Source organism: Mandrillus leucophaeus, unplaced genomic scaffold (assembly GCF_000951045.1).
Source record: "Mandrillus leucophaeus isolate KB7577 unplaced genomic scaffold, Mleu.le_1.0 Scaffold1047, whole genome shotgun sequence".
Lineage (NCBI taxonomy): Eukaryota > Metazoa > Chordata > Mammalia > Primates > Cercopithecidae > Mandrillus > Mandrillus leucophaeus.
This window is the reverse complement of record NW_012098621.1, coordinates 591883-619717: the sequence shown is the minus strand read 5'-3', so window position 1 is coordinate 619717 and position 27835 is coordinate 591883. Positions and strand designations below refer to the sequence as shown.

General features: G+C 35.2%; 1 protein-coding gene and 1 long non-coding RNA gene across 4 annotated transcripts in view; one reads left to right on the top strand and one right to left on the bottom strand.

Annotated features, from left to right (window-relative positions):
• Nucleotides 1-27835, bottom strand: part of LOC105540154 — a 90700-nt gene that overhangs the window by 21874 nt on the left and 40991 nt on the right. Inside the window, exon 2 of the long non-coding RNA XR_001006158.1 lies at nucleotides 22447-22514. This is a non-coding gene — a long non-coding RNA (uncharacterized LOC105540154). The remainder of the gene's footprint in view (nucleotides 1-22446; nucleotides 22515-27835) is intronic.
• Nucleotides 1-27835, top strand: part of FAM184A (family with sequence similarity 184, member A) — a 67429-nt gene that overhangs the window by 39135 nt on the left and 459 nt on the right. Inside the window, exons 9-16 of one of the 3 annotated variants that reach the window (XM_011980633.1) lie at nucleotides 7616-7828; nucleotides 8435-8588; nucleotides 13401-13528; nucleotides 14220-14404; nucleotides 14854-15000; nucleotides 21227-21344; nucleotides 23372-23476; nucleotides 26168-26370. In XM_011980633.1, the coding sequence (XP_011836023.1) occupies nucleotides 7616-7828; nucleotides 8435-8588; nucleotides 13401-13528; nucleotides 14220-14404; nucleotides 14854-15000; nucleotides 21227-21344; nucleotides 23372-23476; nucleotides 26168-26370 (1253 nt within the window). The remainder of the gene's footprint in view (nucleotides 1-7615; nucleotides 7829-8434; nucleotides 8589-13400; nucleotides 13529-14219; nucleotides 14405-14853; nucleotides 15001-21226; nucleotides 21345-23371; nucleotides 23477-26167; nucleotides 26371-27835) is intronic. The other 2 variants (XM_011980640.1, XM_011980648.1) reach the window with 2 other exon arrangements.

The window sequence follows — 27835 nt, the reverse complement described above, 5'->3', positions numbered from 1 at the left end:
TTAAAAAGAATGGGTCATATCTAAATATCATGAGTACCTTATAAATGCCACTTTGAAGGGAAGGAAAAAAACTACAAAAACACAAACTCACTGTTGGCACTTACAATTTGTACACAAGGGCATGTTGCACTTTTCATTTTGCATAAACAACATCACTGCTTTAAAGCTTCAGCTTATATAAAAAATAGTTTGGCATTCAATAAGATATATTTTGTATATGGGTAATAAAAGCTTCTAATGTTCAGTCATTCATTTGTTTATGCATACATCTACCACATGTGTTAATAAATAAGCATATATTTATTATAAAGCCAATTGAGATTTTACATCTCAGACATACATTTCATTATTTTTATGTTTATTTTGAAAGATATAGTAATATTTTTGAAAAACTATTAACTAGTTGATTCATAAAAATGGAAATAAATGTAAAATTTTTTTGTTGTTAAACTAGTTTTTTTTTTGAAAAACTAGCATTAGTGACTTCCTTTTTTAAAAGTACTGGATTGTTATGAAGGTTTATGTGATTTAGAACGTATTTTATACATTGTAATGTTATAATTGTCAACAGATGAAAAGCAAAATGGAGTAAATCCCTTTCCTAAGAATTGACAAAGTGATCACTTTTTACTTATGTACACTCAAGTATGCAGAAATTCATCTTCAAAATAATATTCCATTTAACACTCATTTAAAAAATTTTTTCTTTGTATATCATAAGAAAAAATGAGATTTATTTTCACACTAAACCCATACTCAACTTGTCCTTTAAAATTAGATGACAGAGAATTGAACCTTGTTGAATATTTTTCTTGATGTCCTAAGGCGGGAGTCAGCAGACTTTTCTATAAAGGGCCAGATAGTAAATACTTTTGGCTTTGTGGGCCAGTTTCTGTGGCAGAAACTCTATGCCATTGTAGTGTGAAAATACTTATAGACAGTATGTAAATGAATGGGTATGACTGTATTCCAGTAACAATTTACAAAAACAGACTGTAGTTTACTAATGCCAGCCCTAGAGAAATCAAAGCTTTGAGCCTAGAGATGTCTTGTGAAATTCTGATACTTCTGGAATGGAACTATTTCCTCATACCCCTGTAAGTTTTTTCTACTATGCAAGAAAATAAAAATTTTATGTAGTTTTCATATTCAGTCTTTTTTCTATGTAAAAAATAATTAAAATATGCAAATACATTTAGCAGCATTTTCTTTCATGTCTTAAAAGAAACAATGAACATTTATCTCAGTGTTGCTGAAATAGGTTATATTTAGAAATTCTTGTTAGCAATCACATAGAACATAGTACAAATTTTGGCATGATAGTTATATCAATACAGACATTTTGACATATGTGCTAATTGGGATAGAAATAAGAACCCAAATAGGATATGATTATTTTAAAAATTAATTGAATTATACTTTAGAATATTTGTGACAGCACAGCCACATTTTCTTCAATAGTTGTACTTTTTATTCATTAAACAAAAACCACCTTATTGAAATTGCCTATTAATAACTGGAATGAAAGTGCCTTGATTCATCTCCTACAGAAAGAGTAAAAGGGTCTGGTAAGAGTGAAATCTCCTTTATAATGTTATAGTCATTGAGGATCACCTTTTCACTCTGTCATCATCCACAACAAAACATGACTTTGTCAGTGTTGTGCTCTGCAGGGTGAACACCTGCCCACTCCCTCAGTACATGGTATGTACCCCAGCTTTCCATACAAGAGTTCAGTGCTTAGCACATTCACAAACAAGTGACTGTTATTGTTACATCTGTCCTTTAGAGATGCTTTCTAATTAGTTTTAGTTAATAATAAGAGGATGATTGGGGATATGTTCCACTAGAAGCATTTTGGTGGTTTTTAATAATAAACTCAGTTTATACATCTTAGAAAATACAAAAAAAAAGAACAATTCAGAATTTTTTCAAAATGACCACAATTCTGGCTTAAATTTACTTTTCTTAACTAGTTTCCTCAGTAATAGCACATTAGTGATTAAAGAAGAAAAATAAATCATATAATTAAAATATTTGAGCACCTTTAAATGTTTTACATGAGCATTTTCATTAAGTCATTGACATAGTAATAAGTTATTCCTACTGTCCTCTACTAAGCCTCGGTTAGCAGTTTTTTTCCTGAGGGCTGCTCAGACTGATAGGCTAGCAGTTTTTAATGTTTTATATATTTGGAAGGATTGGAGTTGATATTAATACCTTAGAATTAGATTATTTTCTTGTCCCAGTCCTAATTCATCTGAAAGTACTATGAGAGGGGCTTACCTTCCAGGGATTTCCATTTAATGCCTAAACAAACCCAGGTGTTCAGCCAACTGGGAAGAAAGGAAAGAGAGAGAACAGCTGTTGGAGAAGTGAGGGGCAGTGCCAGCCCTAGGAAGTCTATGTAGTTATTAAAAAGAATGGGTCATATCTAAATATCATGAGTACCTTATAAATGCCACTTTGAAGGGAAGGAAAAAAACTACAAAAACACAAACTCACTGTTCCCTGTACTGGAAAAATTATTAAACATCATTAAATCCCTCAGCATACTCATCTTGGAATAAGCTATATAAAGTTGAGTGTGTGAAAAGCACCTCATCCACATCTGCAGGTCAGGACACTCTTGTGGTTTCACATTTGAAGTGGTGTTGGCCGGGCGCGGTGGCTCACGCCTGTAATCCCAGCACTTTGGGAGGCCGAGGCGGGTGGATCACGAGGTCAGGAGATCGGACCATCCTGGCTAACATGGTGAAACCCCATCTCTACTAGAAATACAAAAAACTAGCCGGGCGTGGTGGCGGGTGCCTGTAGTCCCAGCTACTCGGAGTCTGAGGCAGGAGAATGGCATGAACCCGGGAGGCGGAGCTTGCAGTGAGACGAGATCGCGCCACTGCACTCCAGCCTGGGCGACAGAGCGAGACTCCGTCTCAAAATAAATAAATAAATAAATAAATAAAATAACCACATTTGAAGTGGTGTTTATTTCTCTATGTGATACATATAGGATGTCTGTCCACATCAGCTGCCCCAGGGGTCTGTTTCAGCTGCTATGGACATTAAGCACTGATCTTTTGAGATGTGTCCTGGAGCCTCCGTAACTTTTGTATATAAGGCATAGCCAACATTTTATCAGATATATTCTCTACATTTGGTAAAATCATCTAGCCATTGACACATGATCTAGGTAAGAAAGCAAAAGAAAACAAAACAGTGAATTATATCAAGAGAGACCTAAGCCATTACAGTCTGCAGTAATGCATACCAAAATATTAACACCAGTTACCCTTAGGGATTGGGATTTGGTGAGGAAAGGGAATGAAGGAGACTTTCCCTTTTATTTATATGTTCCTATATTTTTAAAATTTTCATAATGAACCACTTTTTACTTTGATAAATAGGAATAAACTGTATACTTTCTATATTCTTTCATTTTTGTAACAAGACTCTAATGGTTTTTGAAGGAAAAAAACACTGATTTGCATCAAAAACCAAAGGTTGTAGGTAATATGTACATAATTAATGGCATGTCTCATATTGACATTCTGTCATACCCCGTACCTCAGATTTGATGTTTCAGTTTTTGTTTTGAGACAGTTCTTCCACTAACACCATTATAGAGGTACAGAATCTTTGTGAAACTGGTCTGTAAAAAGTAGGCTGGGCACAGTGACTCATGCCTGTAATCCCAGCACTTTTAGAGGCTGAGGCAGGAGGATCGCTTGAGCCCAGGAGTTCAAGACTAGCCTGGGCAACAGAGTGATACCTCATCTCTACAAATAATTTAAAATTAGTTGGTGCATGTCTGCAGTCCCAGCTACTTAGGAGGCTGAGGTGGGAGAATCACTTGAGCCCAGGTGGTTGAGGCTGCAGTGAGCCATATATATATATATATACACACACACACACACATTAAATGGAATTTTGTTCTTGTCACCCAGGTTGGAGTGTAGTGGTACGATCTCAGCTCACTGCAACCTCCGCCTACCGGTTTAAGTGATTCTCCTGCCTCAGCCTCCCAAGTAGCTGGGATTACAGGCGCCCGCCACCACTCCCGGCTAATTTTTTGTACTTTTAGTGGAGACAGGGTTTCATCATGTTGGCCAGGCCGATCTCAAACTCCTGACCTCAGGTGATCCACCTGTCTTGGCCTCCTAAAATGCAGGGATTATAGGCATGAGCAACAACCGTGCCAGGCCCATATATTTTTAATTTTTTCTTTTTGAAATTATTATAAAACTTTAATATTCCATTTTCAAAAAGATTGTAAAACTTTATTTTCAAAAAGGCAATCATTTTTTAAATGGTAGAGACAGAAGGTGGCAATTACTATCAGTGCAGTCTGACCTTTAAAATTGTCTCTAAAATATCTGGCGCTTATCAACCAGTAGAATATATTATATATTTCGTATCTAAATTGCTGTGCTAAGAATTTAAAAACTAAAGATTAAATTATTTTCCAAAATAAAATTTGTTTTGGTTTATTTAAACAAAATAAGAAATAGAATTTTTTGAATTTTAACAAATGTATAGAAACTAATACCATGCACTACATAATTTGAATATAATATATAGTTTGAAGCAACTACTTGTTCTCATTCTTTATTCAACACATGCCTTTCTAGATAGTCTATAATTCTGTTATAAAAATACTTATCAAAATTGCCTAAATCTTTTAATGCAGAGGTTTCTTTTCAGTTAAAGTTTTACATTAATATGTATTTATATTGATTATATTAAACTCAGCTGTTTATAGCTATAAAAATTAGTTCACTTTACATTGCTTTGCTCATTGTCTTTAAAGTGCCATATACTTTTCATGCTGAATAAAGGCTATTTATTGCAATTCTACTAATTTATTTTTAAAAGGAACAAAATAAATTTTGATGCTGCATTGCATGATTAAGGCTTTCTGCATATAATTCACATTACTGTCTTGAGCATGAATTCAGAGATTTTAGATGGCCTTAATATTATTTTGATGTGCTTTCCAAGTTAAGAATACAAAATATCTGAGTGTATTTGAGCACTAAACTGCATGATAATGTCTTTCTGCACATAGTTTATATTATTTTCTTGAGTGTAGATACAAAGATTAATCACATATCCTAAGATGGAAAGTACTATTTTGGAGTTCTTTCAAGGTAAAGTATATTACATTGTAAAATACTTGTGTGTATTTTATTTTAGCTGGAGAAACTTAAAACTCTGTAGATTTTAAATATGTAACTTATATACTGTGGTACTTCCAATCATTCACTTTAAATATTGTATTTCTTCATAAGTGTCACCTGTTAATAGTCAAATGTGAGTCAAATTAACACAAGAGGTCTATCGATTCAGCAAACTTTTGAAGTAGGTATTGCAAAAAATAAGAAATACCAATGCGAGCTGATTGGTTTCCTACTAATTGAAGTACACACTAAATTTGAGGATAGGATCCAGGGCCACTGCTAGCCTATATGTCACTTTTGTGCAAAGCAGAAAGACATGTCCATTCTTTTTGGATGGACACAGATCTGTACCAGGGCAGACAGCTTGGTGAGCAGAATGCTGGGTAGATTTTAATCCCCAAGAAGGGCAGTCCCATGGGTCCCCATGCTTAGGCTGGGACTAGGGTTGAACTTCCAAAGAGAGTGTGTTGGTGCCTTCTCTATTTCAAGAACCAACTTGCTGGGAAGAGAATGGCTCTACCAGTTACAAATCAGTGTTCACAATGTCTGTTTTTGTTCTTGTTACCCTTTTATGGTTTATTTTTTCTTTCTAGGCTGTCTTCAATATTTATTTTGTCCTGATTTTCATTGCATAAAATAGTGAGAAGTCACGTGGTATAATTTATCATATTCCATAAGTATGGCGTTAGCTGTGGCTGTGACATTCTTATGCACATATCACATTTTCACATTTGCAGGATTTATTTCAGTCTGTAAATCGTGGATGCTGCTGCCATTTAGAGGTATAAGGAGTTGTGATATCTGGAATCAGAGGGTTGCAGTTCCACCTTGGCTCCAAAACTTTAAAATAACCTCTGAAACCTTAGTTTTTTGTAGAAATTAATAAGCAGAATTCATAAAGTTTCAACAGGTAGAGTCACTTATTTGGAAATACATTAAAACAGATTAAACCTAGATTTTTTAATATGATTTCTCACCAGTGCTTGACTATTTCCATAAAGCCATATGCTAACCTTTATAACTAACTCTGATTGATAACTTTATCCAGAACCCTTCTGGAAGGCTAATCATCACCCTAAGCTCACTACAGTCTGTGACTCTTCCTGCTGCTTTTTAAAGGGATATGGTGGCTTGCTTCGGACCTTTCCTTTTTCCAATTAATGATTCTTTCCTCCGTTCTTCTTTTGCATGTCTGGTGATTCCCCACCCTTTCTCTTTCTTTCCCAGGTACCTTTCTTTGGGAGACGTGTGAGGCAACTTATGTCTGCCTTCCATCAATTAAAAGAGAGCCTTTTCCCATTTACAAAAACTCACTTTAAAGTTTCCTCTTTTCATTGGCTTTTTTGGCCACAGAAACTGTTTTACCAGTATATAAAAGCATAGAGTGTTTTAAGTTGCTTATGGAACATGTTTTACAACTTTGTATCTGGTTCTCCTAAGTTCCTCTTAGATTTAGACTTCTTTTAGAACACAGTTATATAGTCTCAAGTTACAATATCCTGTGTATGAGAATAGAAATAGGTCAGTTAAATGGTTTTATCAAATGCATATATGAACATATATGATATATACATATACCTATGTTTTATGTTTTTATTCTTACCAAAATAATTATAAGTATGTTAAGACATCTAGAAGTGATACAGACATATTGAGGCTGATGTCTGTTTTCTAAAGGAGTGACAAATCAGTTTTCCATAGTCAAAGAAAAGTACCTGACATTGTTATAATGGTTGAATAAAAGATTGTGGGACGTTTGAGACATTTTGAAAACTTAAAGGTTTTCAAGAACTTTGAGTTAAATAAAAAATAAAAATTTACATAATGATTCTAAATTATAAACTGATACATCTTTTAAAGAGTAAGTTTTTAATTCTCAAATAATCTTAGCTAATATTTGTTGAATGCTCAGTACATGCCAGAGTCTGTTCAAAGTGAGCTATATGTAGTAACATAACCTGGTGAGGTGTTCATACTAACAAGTGACAGAGCTAGAATTTTAACTCAGAGCTCACAGTCCTATTTCACTGTACTGCTTTACAAATAAGTGGTTTAACTATTCATACTCTTCCTTGAAGTGACTATAACCTAACGAAAATGTTAATTGTCTTATGTTTTTATTTCATATTATGAATTTTTATTGCAACATAACATGGGTATTTATATCTAAATGTGGGCTGCAGTGTTCTTTAGACAGTCTATAAACAATATAACTAAACTATTTTCAGAATAATTACAGAAAGTAAAATTTTAAATGGTGATAGTAAATCACCATTTTTTTAAATTTTTGTGATATATTTTAGAACGTTTTAAATGGAAATATTAAGGCAGTTATTTTACTATCATTAATATCTTTGAAGTGCTTTTCCCCCTTTGATGGATAGTTTGTGAACTATGCCTTGTATTTATTCTTCATTGTGTACCATTCTGGGACATAGATTTCCTTGCTGAAACAGAATCTGGAGATACAGCTTTCCCAGTCTCAGACTTCTTTGCAACAACTGCAAGCCCAGTTTACGCAAGAACGACAGCGGCTTACGCAAGAGCTTGAAGAATTAGAGGAGCAACATCAGCAAAGACACAAATCATTAAAAGAAGCACATGTCCTTGCATTTCAAACTATGGAAGAGGAAAAGGAAAAGGAGCAGAGAGTAAGTTTTATGTGGCATACGTTCAAATGTAATCCAACAGCCTAATAATAATTAGTTACATTTTAAAAAAAATGATTTTCTATTTTTTGAGACAGGGTCTCACTGTGTCACCCAGGCTGAGGTGCAGCAGCACGATCATAGCTCACTGCAGTCTCAACTTCCTAGACTGGTGATTTTCCCACCTCAGCCTCCTGAATAGCTGGGACTATAGGCGCACACCTCCATGCCTGACTAATTTTTAATTTTTTTTGTAGAAACAGGTCTCACTATGTTGCCCACGCTGGTCTTGAATTCTGGGGCTCAAGCAGTCCTCTCACCTTGTCCTCCCAAATTGCTGGGATTACAAGGGTGAGCCACTGTGCCCAGCCCATTCAATATATAGACAAAATACATTGAATCAAACTGGTTTCATGATGATTTATTTATTCTACTGAAATGACCCTAATTATTTTTTCTAATGTTGATTATCTTATGTCTAGTTTTCTTGAAAATGAACCTAAACATTTTGTATTTCTTAAATAACTGAGTTTTAGTAACTGTTTTCTATTTTGTTTGCGTTTTCCTTCCTATATTCTAGCATAATAATTTGAATTTGTCTTGTTCTAGGCTCTTGAAAATCATTTACAACAGAAGCATTCTGCAGAGCTTCAATCATTGAAAGATGCACACAGAGAGTCAATGGAGGGCTTCCGAATAGAAATGGAACAGGAACTTCAGACTCTTCGGTTTGAATTAGAAGATGAAGGAAAGGCTATGCTTGGTATTTTGAAAAGATTACAATCTTGTCATATTCATATGTACATTTTTAACATTTTTTAAATTCAACATAGAATCACCAAGTTTTATTTTAAAATTTTGAAACATCAAAACGAATATCTAAGTGTATTGCATATTTTATTTGAAGTTACCAGATGAATAGACAGGACACAAACAGTAAAGTGAATTCCCCTCAGCTGTCTCTGTACTCCAGCTATGCAAGCAACACCGCTGGTACTCTAATCTGTCCTTTTTGGACTAAGTGGACTCAGCACATTGAGGTGTTCCAGAAATCAATCACTGCCCAATAGAAAGGGCATGGAGCCACATGTCCTGAGACTGCATGGTCATATGGTTTTTTCCACTTCAAGATTTTGTTTTAATGGGAAAAGTGAGGATTAGGTCTGCCTTTTCTGTTGAGATATATATTTCTTTGAGATTTCTACCTATGAGGTGTTCACATCATTACTTTTTATAAGGAGATAAGTTGAGTTTTGAAGAAAAACTGGGTATGTATTTAAAGATTTGTTTTGGGTTTTGTTTTTTAATGTCATTCAATAACTCTTTATTCTTACCATCTCATTTTTCTTCTGTTTGGCTTTATTCCAAATTCTCCTAATATTTTTAACATGTTGTCATACTTCAGTGGCACACTCTTTCCAAGTAGGAATTTGGAGCAAAGAAGACTGAAGTGTTATCAATATTTTGGGCCTCGAAGGGAAAGCCATCTGACCCTGTTTCTCATCTATAATGTTGCTTGGAGTCCCAGACGAAGTGGTTAAAGCTCTCCTCTTCCTCCTTTAAAATCCGCTATGACTGCTAGCATGAAAATCAGGTTAAATGTAGACATTTGTCAAAGATTTGTGAAAAACCTGTTCATGTGCTAGAGATTGCTGAGCAAAGAGAATTAAAAAATGAACTACTGCCCTGTCTTTGCACAGGAATTGCAGTCAAACGTGGAGGTAGCCTTTATAGAAATGTGGCCAAAAGGGAATACACATGTTCCACAGCTTTGTGAGGTCAGGCAAAAACAGTCCTAGTGTTGGAACTATTGTTGTTTAGTCCGTTGAAACATACTCCACTAAATATGATTTAAATACATCTTTGTTAGCTGGGTGCGGTCGCTCACACCTGTAATCCCAGTACTTTGGGAGGCTGAGGCAAGTGGAAATCCTGAGGTCAGGATTTTGAGATCAGCGTGACCAACTTGGTGAAGCTCCATCTCTACTAAAAATACAGAATTAGCCGGGCATGGTAGCTGTAATCCAAGCTACTTGGGAGGCTGAGGCAGGAGAATCACTTGAACCTGGGAGGCCGAGGTTGCAGTGAGCCGAGATCGCACCATTGCACTCCAGCCTGGGCGACAAGAGCAAAACTCCCAGCGGTTGCTGGGTCATATGGCAGCTACATGTGTAATTTTGTAACAAACTGCAAAAGGTTTTCTAGCGTGACTGTACCATTTTACGTCCCTACTAGTATCATATAAATTTTGCTCACATCCTCACCAACATTTGATGTTGTCATTATATTTTATCCTTTCTGATAGGAATGTAGTGATAACTCATCATTAAAACTGGTTTTAATTTGCGTTTCCCTAATGGCTCATGTTATTGAGCATTTTTCATGTGCTCATTTGCCATCTGTATATCTCTTTTCTGATTGGATTGTTTACATTTTACTGTTGCATTTTAAGAGTTGTTTATATATTGTAGATACTGGTCCTTGTTGGGATCCTTCAATTCTACATTTTGTCCATTATTTCATTGAAACTACTCTCCCTGAGATCACCACTGAGCTTTGAACTTCCAAATCCAAAGTATTCCCACTTACTAGCTTTCATCTTATTTGCCCTATCTTCAACATTTGAGCCCTTTGACCACAACCTTCTTGAGTATTTTTTCCTTGATTTTCATAATAATATACTATACTTACTATATTCCTACTTTTCTGACCTCTACTCCTTCATCTCATACACTGTCCGGTTTCCACACGCATCCATCAAATATTAGTATTTCCCAGGATTCAGCTCTATCTTGGTTTGTTTTCTGTTGCTATAGCAGAATACCACAGACTGGCTAATTTATAAAGGAAAGAGGTTTACTTGGCTTATGATTCGGGAGGCCAAGAAGTCTAAGATCAAGTAGCTGGCCACATCTGGTGAGGGCCTTGTGCTGCTTCGTAGCTTGGTGGAAAAGTGGAAGCGGGGAGAGGGCCTAAGCGCTAGAAAAAAATGAGGTGGAGCTCCTATGCTTGCTAACCATTCCTGCAAGAAAGCCATTAATCCCTCCTGATGACCTAATAACCTCCTAAAGGCCCCACCTCCCAACAGTGCCACAATGACAATCAAATTTCAACATGTGTTTCAGAGGGGAGAAACCATATTAAACCACAGTAAGCCCCCAGTCTTCTGGTCTCTTTTTTAATCTTCAGCCTTTTCTGAGTTTATTGCATTCACATCCGTGGTTGCGACCACCATTTATGTACTGGTGATTCCACATATTCATTTCTAGACCACACCTCTCTTCTTGTACCTTAGGTTTCTATTTCTTACGCATTGTTAGACAGATATTCTAACTTATACTCAACATTTAAAAATATGAACCCACTGTCTCCCATAGTCTAAAATGTGTTTATATTCTTGTACCTCCTATTCTAATTAATGGTATCACTGTTTACCCACTTGCCAAAACCAGGAAAATAGGAGTCACAATCGACTTTTTTTCTTTTCTTTTTTTTTTTTTTTGAGACCGAGTTTCACTCTGCAGGGCTATAGTGATGCCATCTCAGCTCACTGCAACCTCTGCCTCCCAGGTTCGAGCAGTTCTCCTGCCTCAGTCTCCCAGGTAGCTGGGGTTACAGGAGCCCGCCACCACACCTGGAAAATTTTTGTATTTTTAGTAGAGACGGGGTTTCACCAAGTTGATCAGGCTGGTATCAAACTCCTGACCTCAGGTGATCCACCTGCCACGGCCTCTCAAAGTGCTAGGATTACGTAAGCTACCACACCCGGCTGACTTTTTTTCTTTCACTGCCACATCCTATCTGTTACTCCCCCTCTTAAACATTTCTTCTATTTGTTTCCTCTTCTTTAGTCCTCTGCCATACTTTGGTTTTGGTTGTATCATTTCTCACCTGGATTATTGCCATAACCTTGCAGATCTCCTTTCACACAGTATATTCTCTAAACTCCAGTCAGGGTGAACTTTGTAATGCTCAAATCTCACCATGTGACAACCCACTTCAAATCCTTCAGTGATTCCTCATGTCCTACCTCAGTGCGTGTCAAGGTTTCCCACTGAAAAAGGCCTTAACACCAGGGGAAACAACTTATGCTTTACATGGCGGTTTCAAGAGGAGCCTGAATTGGCTAGCTACAAGCACAGCTTGTCTTTGAAGTCTCATGTTTTCACTTTAAAATTTATAAATGTGTATTTTACTCACTTAAATCTGTTTATATAATATATAATTAATGGATTTTCCAAAAATCTTCAAGTAAAATTCATGTTTCAGAAGATGATCAGGTTCCTTCACGCATACCACCAAACATATCCAAGTTTGAGAACTATGAGCCTTAGGTTAAAATAAAACACATTTTGTACTAAAACTTTCTCCCACTAGGTTCCATTTTCTTTACAGTATGACCATGTGCACTGTGGCCTCCTGCCATACCCTCTTATAGTTTGCCAGACAGACCAGGTTCTTTCTGTTTTATATATGATATCCCATGATATCCCTTCTTCCTGAATACTTTTTCCTTCTCTATTTGGAGAACTCTTATTTGGTCTTCAGACAGTTACTGTGACAATTCCCTTCCCCAGTTTCCCTTTCCTAGAACATTTGAGTTCTTCCAGTACTGTGCTTTGTCATACCTAATAGTCATCTCTGATACCCTACTTAGTTCTCTGGCCTAATGTCTTCCCCTCAACCCTATGCAGTTATAGAGATACTGTCATATTTCATTCCGCCTTAGAATAGTGCCTGGCATTCAGTAAATGTTTATGGACTGTATGAAATAATCCCAAACTCAAATGAAGGTGATGACCTTCAGATCACTAACAACACTGACCAGCCAGGCTCCATTAGGGATATTTTTGAAGAATTCTTATTTGGGTGAGAAGTTGCCTCCTAAATATTTGTTACGGTACCATTAAATTCTAAAATTTTATTTATTTATTTATTTTATTTTTTTTTTTTTTTTTGAGATGGAATCTCACTCTGTCACCCAGGCTGGAGTGCAATGGCATGATCTCGGCTCACTGCAACCTCCGCCTCCCAGGTTCACGCAATTCTTCTGTCTCATTCTCCTGAGTAGTTGAGATTACAGGCACCCACCACCACGCCCGGCTAATTTTTTGTATTTGTAGTAGAGATGGGGTTTCACCATGTTGGTCAGGCTGGTCGCGAACTCCTGACCTCAGGTGATCCACCCACCTCGGCCCCTCAAAGTGCTGGGATTATAGGCATGAGCCCCTGTGCCTGACCAAATTTTATTATTCTAATAGTGAAAGAGATGAATTAAAAATACTTCATCTCCATTAGCACTTTACCTGCATACTGAAAGCATGTATAAAAATGCCTTGATCCACTTAAACATTTGACATTTTTTATATCCTCATCAAAGCTAGATTAACTTTAAATTCATGATAGTATATTGTAGTCTATAATATTTAAATTTGTGAGTTTGTAATAATCTATTAATTTAATGGACATACACAAGTGTTCTGATTTTTAAATTTTTTTACTTCTATAATTTTTATCTAAAATATTGATAATTTTTTTTAAAGGTACCAAACGTATTTTTGCCTTGCAATTCCAGCTTCCTTGCGCTCAGAACTCAACCATCAACATGCAGCTGCAATTGATTTGTTACGGCATAATCATCATCAAGAATTGGCAGCTGCTAAAATGGAATTAGAGAGAAGCATAGACATCAGCAGAAGACAGGTAAGTAAGAGTATTCTGTACTGTTTGAATAGATTGAATGTTCATAATTTTCTGAAAATTATTTTGTAGTAACTCTTATTTTCACTGGTTATCACATTCTATTTATATTGAAGAGCTTTATTTAATTTATTTATTTATTTGAGACAGAGTCTCACTTTGTCACTGAGACTGGAGTGGCACGATCACAGAAGAGAGCTTAACTGTCAGATAACTGCTAGAGCAGCACTAAACTAAGTCTGCTTTGTAAGCCATGTGATGAGTGTTCTTTTGGGAGGGCCTCCTTAGATGCACTTTCTCTCTAGATTCTAGGCAGTGGTGCCACAATTATTCTTCAAAATCATGTAAAACTTACTGAGAATGTAAGAGCCCTGTGTTCTAATCTCAACTCAGCCACTGGTTATAAATCATCTTTGAGCATTGGTTTCCTCATCTGTAAAATGAGAGAGATGTCCTTTGACCTTTTGGGTTCCTTGTAACCTGACATTATTGAAGCTATATCCATATACACACGTATATATGTGGAAAGAGAAGAGGCCTTGAGGTTTTCTCACTTCAGCAGTTTGCTTTTGAAGAAGAAGTGTCAGAATGATTACATTTGACATTCCAGTGTGTCATTTTCTTTCCCGCAGATAAACACAGAAATCAAATATGTAGAAAACTTCTAAAAATTACTTTTTTTTTTTTTTTACAGAGTAAGGAGCACATGTGTAGAATTACAGATCTACAAGAGGAATTAAGACACAGAGAGCATCACGTCTCTGAATTGGATAAGGAGGTTCAGCACCTTCATGAGAATATAAGTGCCCTAACCAAAGAACTGGAATTTAAGGGGAAAGAAATTCTCAGAATACGAAGTGAATCTAACCAACAGATAAGGTATGCCATTAAGTACAATGGAAGGAATATGCAGTGTCATCTGAAAAACTGTTGTGCTGATATTTAGTAATCTATGCCTATTTTTGTGACTAGACTACCTCTCTAGTAAAATATTGAAGACCGCTTTTTACTTTATTTGATGACTATATTATAATCTAGAACACAGATGAAATGTTTGTATCTTGAATGATGTACATGTATTCATTCACTTTGGAAATTGTATATAATTAACTGAAATCTTTTAAAAATGTTATTTGAAAAAGCATTAAAGGAGACAACTTTAACAAAGCCGGAAGCTTGTAGCAGAAAGTAAGTAGCTTAATTTAGGCTGTTTACATTAATTTTCTATATATTATACCAAAAACCATTTCAAATCTGGTAGAATAATAGAAAGTTTTGAAAGCTTGACTTCAGAATAACATTTTCTTAACTAAAAATAAATCAAACAGGTTGCATGAACAAGATTTAAACAAGAGGCTTGAAAAAGAGTTGGATGTCATGACAGCAGACCACCTCAGAGAGAAAAATATCATGCGGGCAGATTTTAATAAGACTAACGAGCTACTCAAGGAAATAAATGCAGCTTTACAAGTGTCGTAAGTTATATTATATAAGAAAATTCATATGTGGATACTAAATTTAGGAGCGCTGTGTTTAACCTCAGATTAGCTGTTATTTTGACTCTAATAGAAAGGATACTTCAAAAAGAAAATTTTAGTGCTGTGTTACAGATGGTAATTGCAGTGCTATATGTTTAATTAGGATGAGGCAGTTGAATGATGATGGTCACTCTGATTTTGGTGTTTGCTGTTATTAGAGGTGATTTTTAAATCCTTTTGGGCCAAGTATGAGCTCTGGTATCTGCCTTGTATAACAGCTCATAACCTCATGCTTTTGCAGAAATGATTTACAATAGACTCAGTTCCTTGGCTATCCTTTTTCCTGGCCTCAGTGATATTCCTCAGACAGAGACTGAAATCTTGGCATCCCCCACTTCATGCTCTGAAAAGCATGGTCACAGAAAGAATAACATCAGTCTATCTGTGTGTCCTGTCTCCTTAGGAATGTTAAAAGAGTAAAGGTTGTGTCCTTGTTTTTCCTTTATTCTGTTGCATATGGTTTTGCACATTATGAATCTTCAGTAGGTAGCAAAAAACTTAGTTTTTGATTTTATGATCATTTTTAATAATCGAAAAATTAGTATTTACTTTTAAGTAAACTACCTGCTTTGCTAGACCCTCCTTTCATTTTAATGCTTCTACTTGGGTCCATGCTAACCAGCCATGTTTCTTTTTTCACCAGAAACCTACTGCCAGCAGGTAATTACCCCCTAGCTTTAGGTGTTTACTCCTTTAGTTAAAAACAAACACATATCAAATTGATATTTGACCAGCACTATTCAATAGATTGTCTGTGATAATGAAACTGTTTTGTATCTGCTTTGTCCAGGTTAGTAGCTTCTAGCTAAAAATAGCTATTGAACACTTGAATTGGGGTTAGCATAACTGAGGAACTGAATTTTTAAATTTCATTTAATTTTAATTAATTTAAATGTAAGTAGCCATATGCAGACTAATGGCTACAATGTTGTAAAGCATAGTTTTAGACAATTGGTTGTTTCTGTTCCATATCCTTAAATGCAGCCTGCTTGGATCTGCTGAATGGTTTGGGTTTAGACAGGTAATGAGCAGGGAGAGTTGGTTCCAACTTATGGAGCTGTGGGAAACAATATATGAACTTTTCCCAAGGGCTGGGGAATTCTGTTGAAGTTTATTCTCAGCTGCACCCTGGCTTTAAAACTTTGAAATCAGAAGAGTCCTGTAGATTCCTGGAAGGCAGTGGTAGTAGGGGCTGAAAGGACATGGTGCAGCCTGCCGCTGAGGAAGCTTGGGGGCAGATACACCTTCTTGCTTCTGCTCCTGCCCCAAATCCTGTTGAACTCCCTTCCTGGAGAGGGAAGGGTGGGGCAACACATGTAAAGGATGGGAAATACCCCAAGTCTGTAAGTATTGTAGAAATGGTGGTGAGTTCTATATTGCTTATGGAATGATGATTTTTAGAAATCCTGTTCTCTGGTGCTGAAAGTTAAAGTCTTAGATTTTCAGAGAGTTCTGTAAAAATTTTATTTTTCAGTGATATAGTAGTAAAAACTTTATATCTAATAAAAGTGTCCTGATTCTGGTTTCTTTTAGAAACAAATGAGAGAATGGGCTGTTTGATTTTTTTTATCTGAATGATTTACTCTGTAAGTAAAGAAAGTTTAAGCTAAATGAAAACATTCTTTACAACTTGAGGTCATGGCCGATCTTTTAATATGCAAAAAGAAGGTTCTGAGATTATTATTGATTGTTTAGGTTTATTTCACAGAAGATGATTTCTTCTTGAGAGAAATGTTGAGTTTCTGTACTTAGATTTAAATAGGTCAGTAATCCCCAATTGAAAAGAAGCACTCCGTCATACCTGAATTACTAATTTTTTTTAAGTTTTGAGTCCTTTCCTGTATAATACTCAATTAACTTTTGTTGTTGTTGTCCCTTAATTATTAATTTACCATTCAGATTATTTTTGTAAGCTTTGTGAGGTATAGAAGTAGTCTTGTCACAAATCAGAGTCTGTGCATAATTTATGGGAAAAGAAAGGTTCAGCGTTACAGTGCTTCAATTGGTATATTTCCTTTATTTAAGAGTTTAGAAAATGATGATATAATAGAGTTTTTTTCATCTTTATAAAATTAAAGTCCTAGGATATATGTGTGCATAATATACTATTGTTTGGTTATGAAACGATAGTATACTATTTTTGGTTCTAAAATTCACTGATTTTATTTTTTATCCTTTTTTTTTCTTAACCAGACTATAACTTGGAAACTTTGTATACAGCTTTTTAGGCATTTGTAATTTAGTCCTGTGTTGTTCATGAATCACAGACATTGACCTGTATATTGTCAGAGTCAAAGAAAGCAGGGCACGCATGCCTGGTGAGAATCCATCAGTGGCCCTAATTAGTAATTTTATATGTTCTACTTCTCCTTTCTCCTTTTTTTCCCCTTTCTCTTCTCTCTTCTATTACTTTTAATGGAAATCCATAAAATTTGAGTAAAAGGCTACACTTGTATGGTGCTCTCAAGGCGGCATTTCCCAGGCTTTCATCATTCATATACATCCCTGGGAATTGGGTCATTTCTGGCTACGTATATTATTTTCTTAATATTTTTAATTGACTTATTTTAACTTAAATATTTAACAGGAAAACTTGGTATCACTACAGTAGAACATTTATCACTACTGAAAATGTTATCCTGTATTCTAAACAGAAGCTAAGCTATAATTATATAAATGTAAATTTTGTGCAAATAAAACAATGTTATTAGATTCTAGCTAGCATTTACGCTGAAGGCCTGAGTGTTGTGAACTAGAGTAATGAACATAAGTTATGAAGGCCATTTAAGATACATAGACCCGGCTGGGCACAGTGGCTCATACCTGTAATCCCAGCACTTTTAGGGGGCTGAGGCGGGCGGATCATCTGAGATCAGGAGTTCGAGAGCAGCCTGGCCAACATGATAAAACCTCGTCTCTACTAAAAATATGAAAATTAGCCGGGTGTGGTGGCAGACACTTGTAATCCCAGCTACTCGGGAGACTGAGGTAGGAGAATCGCTCGGACCCGGGAGGTGGAGGTTGCAGTGAACTGAGATTGTGCCATTGCACTCCAGCCTGGGCGGCAGAGCAAAACTCCATCTCAGAAAAAAAAAAAAGTGTATGTGTGTGTATATATATATGTGTATATATATGTATATGTATACACCCAAACAATTTTTTTTCTTGCGATTAGGAAGATTAAAGAAGAACAAACTTAAAAACAACTGTGTATCCAGGAACAAAACCAAACACTGAATGTTCTTACTCATAAGTGGGAGTTGAACAATGAGAACCTATGGCACAGGGAGGGGAACATCACACATCGGGGCCTGTCGGGGGATGAGGGGCAGGGGGAGTGATAGCATTAGGAGAGATACCTAATGTAGATGATGGGTGCAGCAAACCACCATGGCACATGTATACCTATGTAATAAACCTGCATGTTCTGCACATGTATCCCAGAACTTAAAGTATAATTAAAAAAAAAAAAAAACTATGTTACCAGTTGTTCACACCTGGACTAAATTTTAGAAGCAGTGCTGGTTACGAGGGTTGCTTGCGGCAACTGAAGAAAAGAAAAATATTGACTAGTCTTGGCTTGAAATGGATATTGGAATAGTACCAAGTTTTCTTTCTATAAGAATTTTGAAAGACTAGTAATTATTGAAATATATTTGCAAGTTAAATCTATATCATATTACTTGTTCTCTCCTTTAATGCTTTCCTGTTTGTGTTTACATGGATTATGTTTTTTCTATGTGTAATCAATTATATTTTCCCATTTAATATCCAGATATTTTTCTTATTAAACATTTTTGGTGATGTAAAAATGTTGTATTAGTCCGTTCTCACGCTGCTAATAAAGGCATGCCCGAGACTAGGTAATTTATAAAGGAAAGAGGTTTAATTGACTCACAGTTCAGCATGGCTGGAGAGGCCTCAGGAAACTTACAGTCATGGTGGAAGGGGAAGTAAACACATCCTTCTTCACATGGTGACAGGAAGGAGAAGGGCCAAGCAAAGGGGGAAAAGATTTGCCCTTATAAAACCATCAGATCTTTTGAGAACTCACTATCATGAGAACAGCAGGGGATAACTGCCCCCATGATTCAATTACCTCCCACCAGGTTTTTCCCATGACACATGGGGATTGTGAGGACAAAATTCAAGATGAGATTTGGGTGAGATACAGCCAAACTGTATCAGATATTTTATAGAGAAGATTAACCGATAGTAATTCTGTAGGCAAAGGATGTTTAAGCTAAGAAAAAAACACTGCAATTTGGATTCAGGGGTAGACCTTTATTATGCAAAAAAAGTGGTTCAGAGATTTTAACTGATCACTTTAGATTCACTTTACCTTAACTTTTCAATTAACAAAAAGATAGAAATAATAGTTTTAAATAAGGCTTTAAATTTAGTTGCTTACCATTTATACCAAGTATTCTTGCTCAGCTGCGGGAAGCAGTTCATAAATCTTGTACTTTGCTTTTAATGATAAAAGAAAGTGCTCCAGTGACATCTTGTGGTTTCTCCAACATAAAACCCAAATTGCTATTTCTTTTACTAGATTAGTATTTCTTGACTTTCTTAAAATCTTTGCCCATAAAATACGTAAGAGTTAACTCTGCCATATTGGGGAAAAATGCAAGGTCACTTTATGTGAGTTAACAAATCACATTATTTTTCACTTGGTCTTTATTGTCACAAAAGAACAAAAGTAAAGATAGTGGAACTTAACATGTTGTACAGCAAAGTTGTGCAACCCACGGCCCACAGGCCATACGCGGCCCAGGACAACTTTGAATGCAGCCCAACACAAATTTGTAAACTTTCTTAAAACATGGTAAGTTTTTTTTTTTTAAGCTCATCAGCTATCGTTAGTGTATTTTATGTGTGCCCGAAGACAATTCTTTAAATGTGGCCCAGGGAAACCAAAAGATTGGATGCCCCTGTTGTACAACTTACCTCACACTGATCTGACAAACTCCCAGCTGATCCTGAGACAATCACTTCCTCATTTCCTCATCACCTTCATACCTCCCAACACCCTAATTGAGAACTTTAGCCAGGGGACTGGATAGAGAGCCTAATACATTATCTCCAAATCTTTAGCTTGGGCTGAATTTGTGGAGGGATTTTACGGTACTCAAATACGCTGAGATTCAGGTACCTCTCTAGGGTTTTGGGTGGGAATAGGAGTATATAACTGACTTCTGGAAGACAGATCATCTACAAGTTACTCAGTATTCATGAGTGAATAATTTTTTCTAAGAATCTTTATTAACCATAATTCTATTGAATAATGTTATTGAAATTCTGTTTAAGTTCTATCCTTTATATCCTGAAAACAATAAGATTTTTTAAATTATTCTAGTTATTTGCATTTTCTGAAATTGAAAGTGCTTTTTCTGAAACTAAGCCAGCAGTTTCCATTTGTATTCTCTTCAGTCTGCCCCATCCTATATTCTTAGACTCAGCAGGATATGTCACCTGCTTATAAAAAGTGGCCTCTATTTTAGGCCTCTATTTTAGTGATCAGGGCATTCAGGCATATTACCACCTCTTATCATTCAGTCAGAATAGGCTTAGAAGGGCACATAATTTTTCTCTTACCTGATGAACCTTTTTTCCAGTTTGTATGTACTGGCTGATAATATAGAATTTTAAACCTTATTTTCTATAAACCAGGAAAAACTGCTGTCATACATGTGTGTCCTTTTTCTTTCATCTGTATTTGTTTCTTGTCCTTTTTATATGTTACCAAGTCTTGTGTTATCACACAGTATTATATTGTGATAAGCAGTTGTAATAGTAAGCCTGCCTTTCTAGTATCAAACCTGTATTTGTCAGGTTAGTATCATTCAACATATAATTTCTTCTGCACAGCTTATCTCCAAATACTCCTCACCTCTTCTCCAAATACTCTGGAATGACCTAAAATGAGTGACTTCTTCAGAAAATAACCTGCAAAGCCTTTCATAGTACCATCTACCCTTTAAAGCCTTTAATGTAACTACTGCTCCTGAAGCAGTCATGTCATTATGCTTAAAAGTTTTAAGGAAAAAAGTTTTGTTTCAGATTTTTGTGTGTGTTCAACTAGACTAATTTTTTTAATGTGGGTATTACAGAAGAATGTATCTGAGTGATATCAATGAGCTAAAGTCTTTCTTGTTTTCAGATTAGAAGAAATGGAAGAAAAATATCTAATGAGAGAATCAAAACCAGAAGATATACAGATGATTACAGAATTAAAAGCTATGCTTACTGAAAGAGACCAGATCATAAAGAAGCTAATTGTAAGATGTTTTGGTTTTAGTCTAACCATGTTAGTAATCAATAGTTATTGATTGGGAAAATATGGGACAGTCTTTTTAAGTAATGCTAACTGAAAATAGAAAACACAGAACATGTGCATTGTGATTGAAAGTTTATTGAAATGTTTATGAATAAATATAAAGTAATTTTTAAAATTTAAATTTGGCATTAGGGGAAGGGAATTGTATGTCTTTCATATTTTTAAAAAGAAAGTCTTTTTGATACCTATTGAATGTTTAATAATATGTCACTGCCAGTATACAATTAATATACCATTGAAGTGTGTGTATGTATGTGTGTCACACATGTAGAATTAGGATTGGCTAGCAAAGAAAAGCCAGCACATTCATGCATTAGCCTGTATTGTACACTAACAAGTTGAGCATATTGATTTCCTAAAATGTGTCCTAGCAAACACTAATCCAGAATTTTTACTCTATAGAAAAAGTGTTCCATAGTCTAGCCTCAGAAAAGTTGCATGCTTTCTCCTGGAAGGTCAGTAACGCTGAGGTTCTCTCTTGGAAAGTCAGTAACACTGGGTTCTTAATGACTCTGAAGTTTATCAGCTAAAAAAATACAGATTTAACAATGAATATACTCTTTCACGGTTCATATCTTCAGCAGACGACTTTGGACCACAGCATGCAAAAAGAGCATAAGAGCAACATGTATTTCTGAAGTCCTTTTTCCTCAATGCATCTCTGTTTGCATTTAAGAGAGGCAGCCTGTTGTCTGAGACTAGAGGTTCCTGCTGAAAGCAATAGGTAGTACATTGGGGATCACAGGTAGAATCCAGGAGCAGGCTTTGGAGAGATGAGCGTGTGCTGCTTCAATCCACCAACCACCCAATTTTCTACATATTGTGAACATGAGCACAGGCCTTATAGATTGCTCCATCTGATAGCAGCAGACTAATGGCACATTATATTTCACACATGAAATCAGCAAGCATAGTAAATGTATTGAAACTGTGTTCCATATAAATAGCTATTAATTCCCAGTTCTTACTGAGGAGATGTTATCATTGTATTTTATCGTCACAGCAAATACAGTAAAGCAACTTTCCAAAGCAACACAGCTTGCCAGGGAAGAGCCAGGATTGTAGCCAAGGGTTGTTCCATACTCCTTCCACAACAGCCTGATTCCATGGACTGTGAGGCACATAGGTCGAGACAGTGGTGACTAAGAGAGGCATAAAGAATTCTACTAGATTTCACTAGAATCTAGTTTTGCTAGAGCACAGCCCTGCATTCTCCCACACACTGTTGTGTTTACTTATGGCCTTCCCACATTCTGCTTACTTAATTAGCATATCGTGTTGGTGAAGCCAAAGGTAAAGGTTTTATCTCTATATGGGCCTTCACTTTTTCCCTGTTCTTTGATTACCATTGCTATCATAGATTAATATCTCAGATTAGATGCAATCGAATCTATTTATAGTACTTAAGAATAATGAGGCCAGATATGATGGCTCATGCTTATAATCCCAGCACTTTGGGAGGCTGAAGCCAGAGGATTGCTGAAGGCTAGGAGTTTGAGTCCAACCTGGGTGACGTCCTGAGATCCTACCTCTACACACACCAAAAAAAAAAATTGCTGGGTATGGTGAAAAACGCCTATAAAAAGAAATAGAAATAAAGATTAATGATATACTGTCATCGTTATCTGTGGAAATAATTCAGTCATGCCCAGAGCCCCATTAATGTGAGTTAAATCTGCCCAAACTGCATAGCCCTGTGAAACAGAGTTGGGACCAAATAAAACATTTAGGTCCACTCTTGAAGGAAAAGGGTCAAGTGCTTGGGTATAAGGTTTAAAAGGTGTTGAAAACTTATCCCCCAACATTCCTTAAGACAGCAGCAATCAGGTCTAGAACTCTTTAAACAAAGTACATAAATCTTCATTCAGGTTTTATATTAAATTTTAAATGAAATGGCATTTATACATTTATGTTTTTAAAATATTCCATAGAAAATATTTAAAAGATGTTTATAATTCTTTTGCATAGGAGGATAATAAGTTTTATCAGCTGGAATTAGTCAATCGAGAAACTAACTTCAACAAAGTGTTTAACTCAAGTCCTACTGTTGGTGTTATTAATCCATTGGCTAAGGTATGTGCCGTAAACACTGTAGAATAGGAATGTGGTTTAAAAGTTGGTTAAAAATTTGGTGAAAATATTTGGAGCAGCATAGTTAGATAAAGCTCCCAAAAAATGTTTTCTTCTATTTAATAATCTAGCCCTAAAACTTATGAATTATTTGTATGTTCATTTTCAGAATGAAACTCTGAATAATGCTCATATTCCTTTAAATATATTTTACCAATATTATAAAACTTGGTTCTACCTTTTTTTCATATTTCTAAAGAAAACTAACCTTCTGACTCTTCTTAAGAGTATTTCTTGTCATTTTCTTATTGCTCACAATCTTCTGCTTGTGGTCCAGAAAGAGACTCCAGCCCTGGATACCCAACAGCTGTTGCTGGTTTAAGGCCTAACATCTTAATGGACCTTGGGTTGGATATGTATTTTGTTGCCTAACAATCATCAGAGAATGGCTTTACTTCTCTCAGCCTTCTGACTGTTCTTTTTGGTTTGGTTTGTTTTTTTGTTTTTGTTTTGGAGATGGTGTCTCACTATGTTGCTCAGGCTAGTCTCAAACTCTTGGGCTCAAGCGATCCTCCTGCTTCCAGCTCCCGAGTGGATGAGATTACAGGTGTATGCCACTTTGCCCGGCTTTCTGACTGTTCTTAACAATAAAAATTGAATATGACTTATTTTTATACTTGTTACTCTCTTGGGACAAATAGAAGAGCCTTGAAATAGACATGACCAAGTCTTATAAATCTTTGTACCCTAGCTTCCCATGGCTCCAATCATGTTTTGGGTATAGTCGGTATTCAGTAAATATTTGTTCAGTTGCAAAATTTCATCACATTCCCTATAAGCCACCACAAATTATTCTATGAATAAAGCAAGTAATAAAGAATAAATGATTATATATATATATATATTGGCTTCATAGGAATTATGAATCTTATGGCAGAAATCAATAGCAGAATAAACAAAAGTGATAGTTCCAAAGCTGTTTTTCAAATTCAGATTGTATTAAGTTTCACGTCATGCCTAATTTTTATTAGGCCTTTACCCAGAAATTTTCCTTTCCTTTCACAGCTCATAAAACTTCTATGTTAAGAACACAGAATTTATCCTTCCTTTACAAGTTAAAGTGTTCCAAACTTTAAACGTGAATGTTTTCTAAAATAGAATGACTGGAGAGGCATGTAGCTGTATCTCAGAGTCTGAAATATTGCCTGGCAGATAGAAAGCTCTGAGTGAATAATTGGTGAATGAATAATTATAATTAGTTTTAGTTTTTAAATTCATAATTTAGGGTTAAATAATATTTTAATTATAAAGCAAGATTATGAGGTTTGTGGGAAAAGATATACTAAAAATACTCCTTGTATTTATTTTATTGGAATTAAATTTTTTAGCTGCAAAATGATTACTGTAGAACTTTACCAGTGTTCTTTTGATTTCTTAAAATAGAAACCTTAAGTAGGTTTAATTATGCCCTCTGGTGACTAGAATAAGAAAATGCAAAAGATACATCTTTGTAAGAACTTTCAAACTACTTTTGACTCCTAATAGTGACTTTAGTTTTCACAAGTAGTTCTGAAGAAGCTATTATTATTATTTTCTTTTTCTGGTTATGCTAAAATAAGATTTTTGTCAGAGACTCTACAAGTCACAGAATATGAGAGAAGGAAATGTTTAGACAATAAGATAAATATAAATAAAAGTTCCGTCTTGTATATTAATTGCATTTTTCCCAAACTCGAGTTGTTTTCCAAAAAAGCTTACAAATTTAATTAGTATACATCTAATTAGTAAAAGATGAGACTATTCTAAATATCTAACAACACGTTAATTTTTACTTCTCATAGCAAGATGATGATCATTGATTCTAGAGATGTGAATAAAATACTTTGAGACTAAAGTTCGTGAATTGCAAGCTGATAGATTTTGGTAATCTACAGTGGAATTTGTCTTTTTATCTGTTAATTTTAAAGTCACATTTAAGAATCAGCTGATTACTATTGTTTTGTAACCTTTAAATTTTAAAAAATATGAGCCAATTAATGATACTGCCAATTAATATGGAAATTAGACTTAATTATGAAAATAAAACTTTCCCTCTTCAGAAAGATAGATGTCACAGTGAATTTAAAACTAGATTATTTCTCTAAGTCAGCTTTAGGTCTTTAGTAGAAATGTGCAATTTGTTTCAAACTACATTGCCAAGCATTTTCTCATTCCTTTTTTTTTTCCAGGCAAGAACTGCCTCCCTTTGACAGATGGCTAAATTTCATGGACCTCTCTTAAAATTATGCTTAACTTTTACCCCTTCTCCTAATTTTAGCCTAAATCCATTTAACCTTCTATCTGCAAGACTTGCTTTCTCCCCCAACCCTTTTCCCCTTTTCTTCCCAAAAGGGTATTCTTTACCCCTTGGCACTCTTTTTACCTTCTCTCCCATTCCTCGTGAATGACTCCTGAATGTTTCTTCCTCAGTCTTTCTGTCCTGGTAGCATGTCTGTCTCTGAGGATTCCATGTAGATAAAAAATTACCTCCAAGGATTCCCAGACCACAGTTTGGGTAACACTGGTTAATTAACATCTTAATTTAACATAAAGCTTCCAAAATTTTCCTATGCCAAATTTCTATCTTCTACCATTCCTATTTTCTCATTTGTCCTCATGCAGGGACTATCCTCACATGTATTATTTTTAATGCAGCAAAAGAAGAAGAATGATAAATCACCAACAAACAGGTTTGTGAGTGTTCCCAATCTAAGTGCTCTGGAATCTGGTGGAGTGGGCAATGGACATCCTAACCGCCTGGATCCCATTCCTAATTCTCCAGTCCACGATATTGAGTTCAGCAGCAGCAAACCACTTCCACAGCCAGTGCCACCTAAAGGGCCCAAGACATTTTTGAGGTGAGACCCGTCTCACCAATGTTTTTTTCTTTTCTTTTTTAACTTGAGAAATTTACCTTCTTACATTGCAGAAATCACTACTTTAAGAACAACCTACAAAAACTTACTATGAAATATTTTCTTCAAAGTATATTTATCACCTCTCTAGAGAACTTCCTTTTGACTGTGTTAAAATTTTTTTTCTAATTTCTGGTCATCAGTCAATTTTCTAAGTACTTGAAGAGGTGTTAATGTGATTTATATGGTTAGAATTTTAATATTATGCACGATTACTTTATTTTTAGTGTTGTCACCAATTTTTAAATTAACAATTCATCCTTATTGTAGAACTTTAAAATATTTTTTTGTTTACTAAGTGGTTTTTATTTTTTATATATGCTTATTTTTTCTCTTGTTTGCCAGGATTATTTATAAATACATATATATGCTTATTGTCAAAATAAAAACATACACAAACTCTGGGAACTTAAATATACTTATACAAAAACTAAATTTAGAAAAAATAAATAATTTTTAAAATTTCCATTCCATTTTAAGTTACCTTGCAGTTGTTGATTAAATGTATTAGCAAATTTTGAATGAAATGCAAATTTCATTAGAAATTTAGCCATTAGATAAAGTCAGAAAGTACTGTTGTTTTATGCTCATCTTACTATTACTGATTTTTTGCTGCTTTACTTTTTTTTCTTATTCTTACTAAATCTTAGCAGTGTCACTAGTAATAGTCTTACAAGTAGGCAGGTGTTTTTAGGCTAAGTGATTAATGACATAGTTAATGATTAACAACAAAAAAAAAATAGCAAGAATGAAAATTAGTCAAATACACCTCTGAATTTGTCTCCTGCTAAATATTTTGTGTTGCTTATTTTCCCTTGTGCATGGGTATGTTCAGGTATCAATAAGATGCATGTGCATGAGCTCAAGGAACATGACTACTGGAGTTTCCATTACACATTGTTGCGTGCCTTGTAATTTTCCCCAAAGACGGTAGGGATTCTTTTGTTTTCTTAAGTAGCCCAAAGAATCTTTAGTTAGAATTAAGATAAGTACAAACGATATAACATCAATGATGGGGGGAAATTATATTTTTAATGTACTCCCTTTCCTAGAGTATTTGCATAGAGAATTATGAAATGAAAATTTAATAGAAAATGCACATAGTAAAAAAAAATACTAGTTACTTTAGTTATATTTAAGGACACATCTGTAAAATCAACTAAAAGAGAAAAGGTGCTGAAAGAGAGGATCATTATTTTATTCTCTCTTATTTCCCACAATTCTTACTGAATTGTTTATTCAAAAAAGGTGACATTTTTGCAGTTGTTTTTTGTTTTTTGTGATTGTTGTGATGTGGCTCCTCCTGAACTGACTTCATTTGAGCTGCTGATGCTCTCTTATGCTCTCATGGAGTGGAGAACCGATTCTAGTGTAGAGGGAGTAGCACATCTTTCAAACACGACTTACA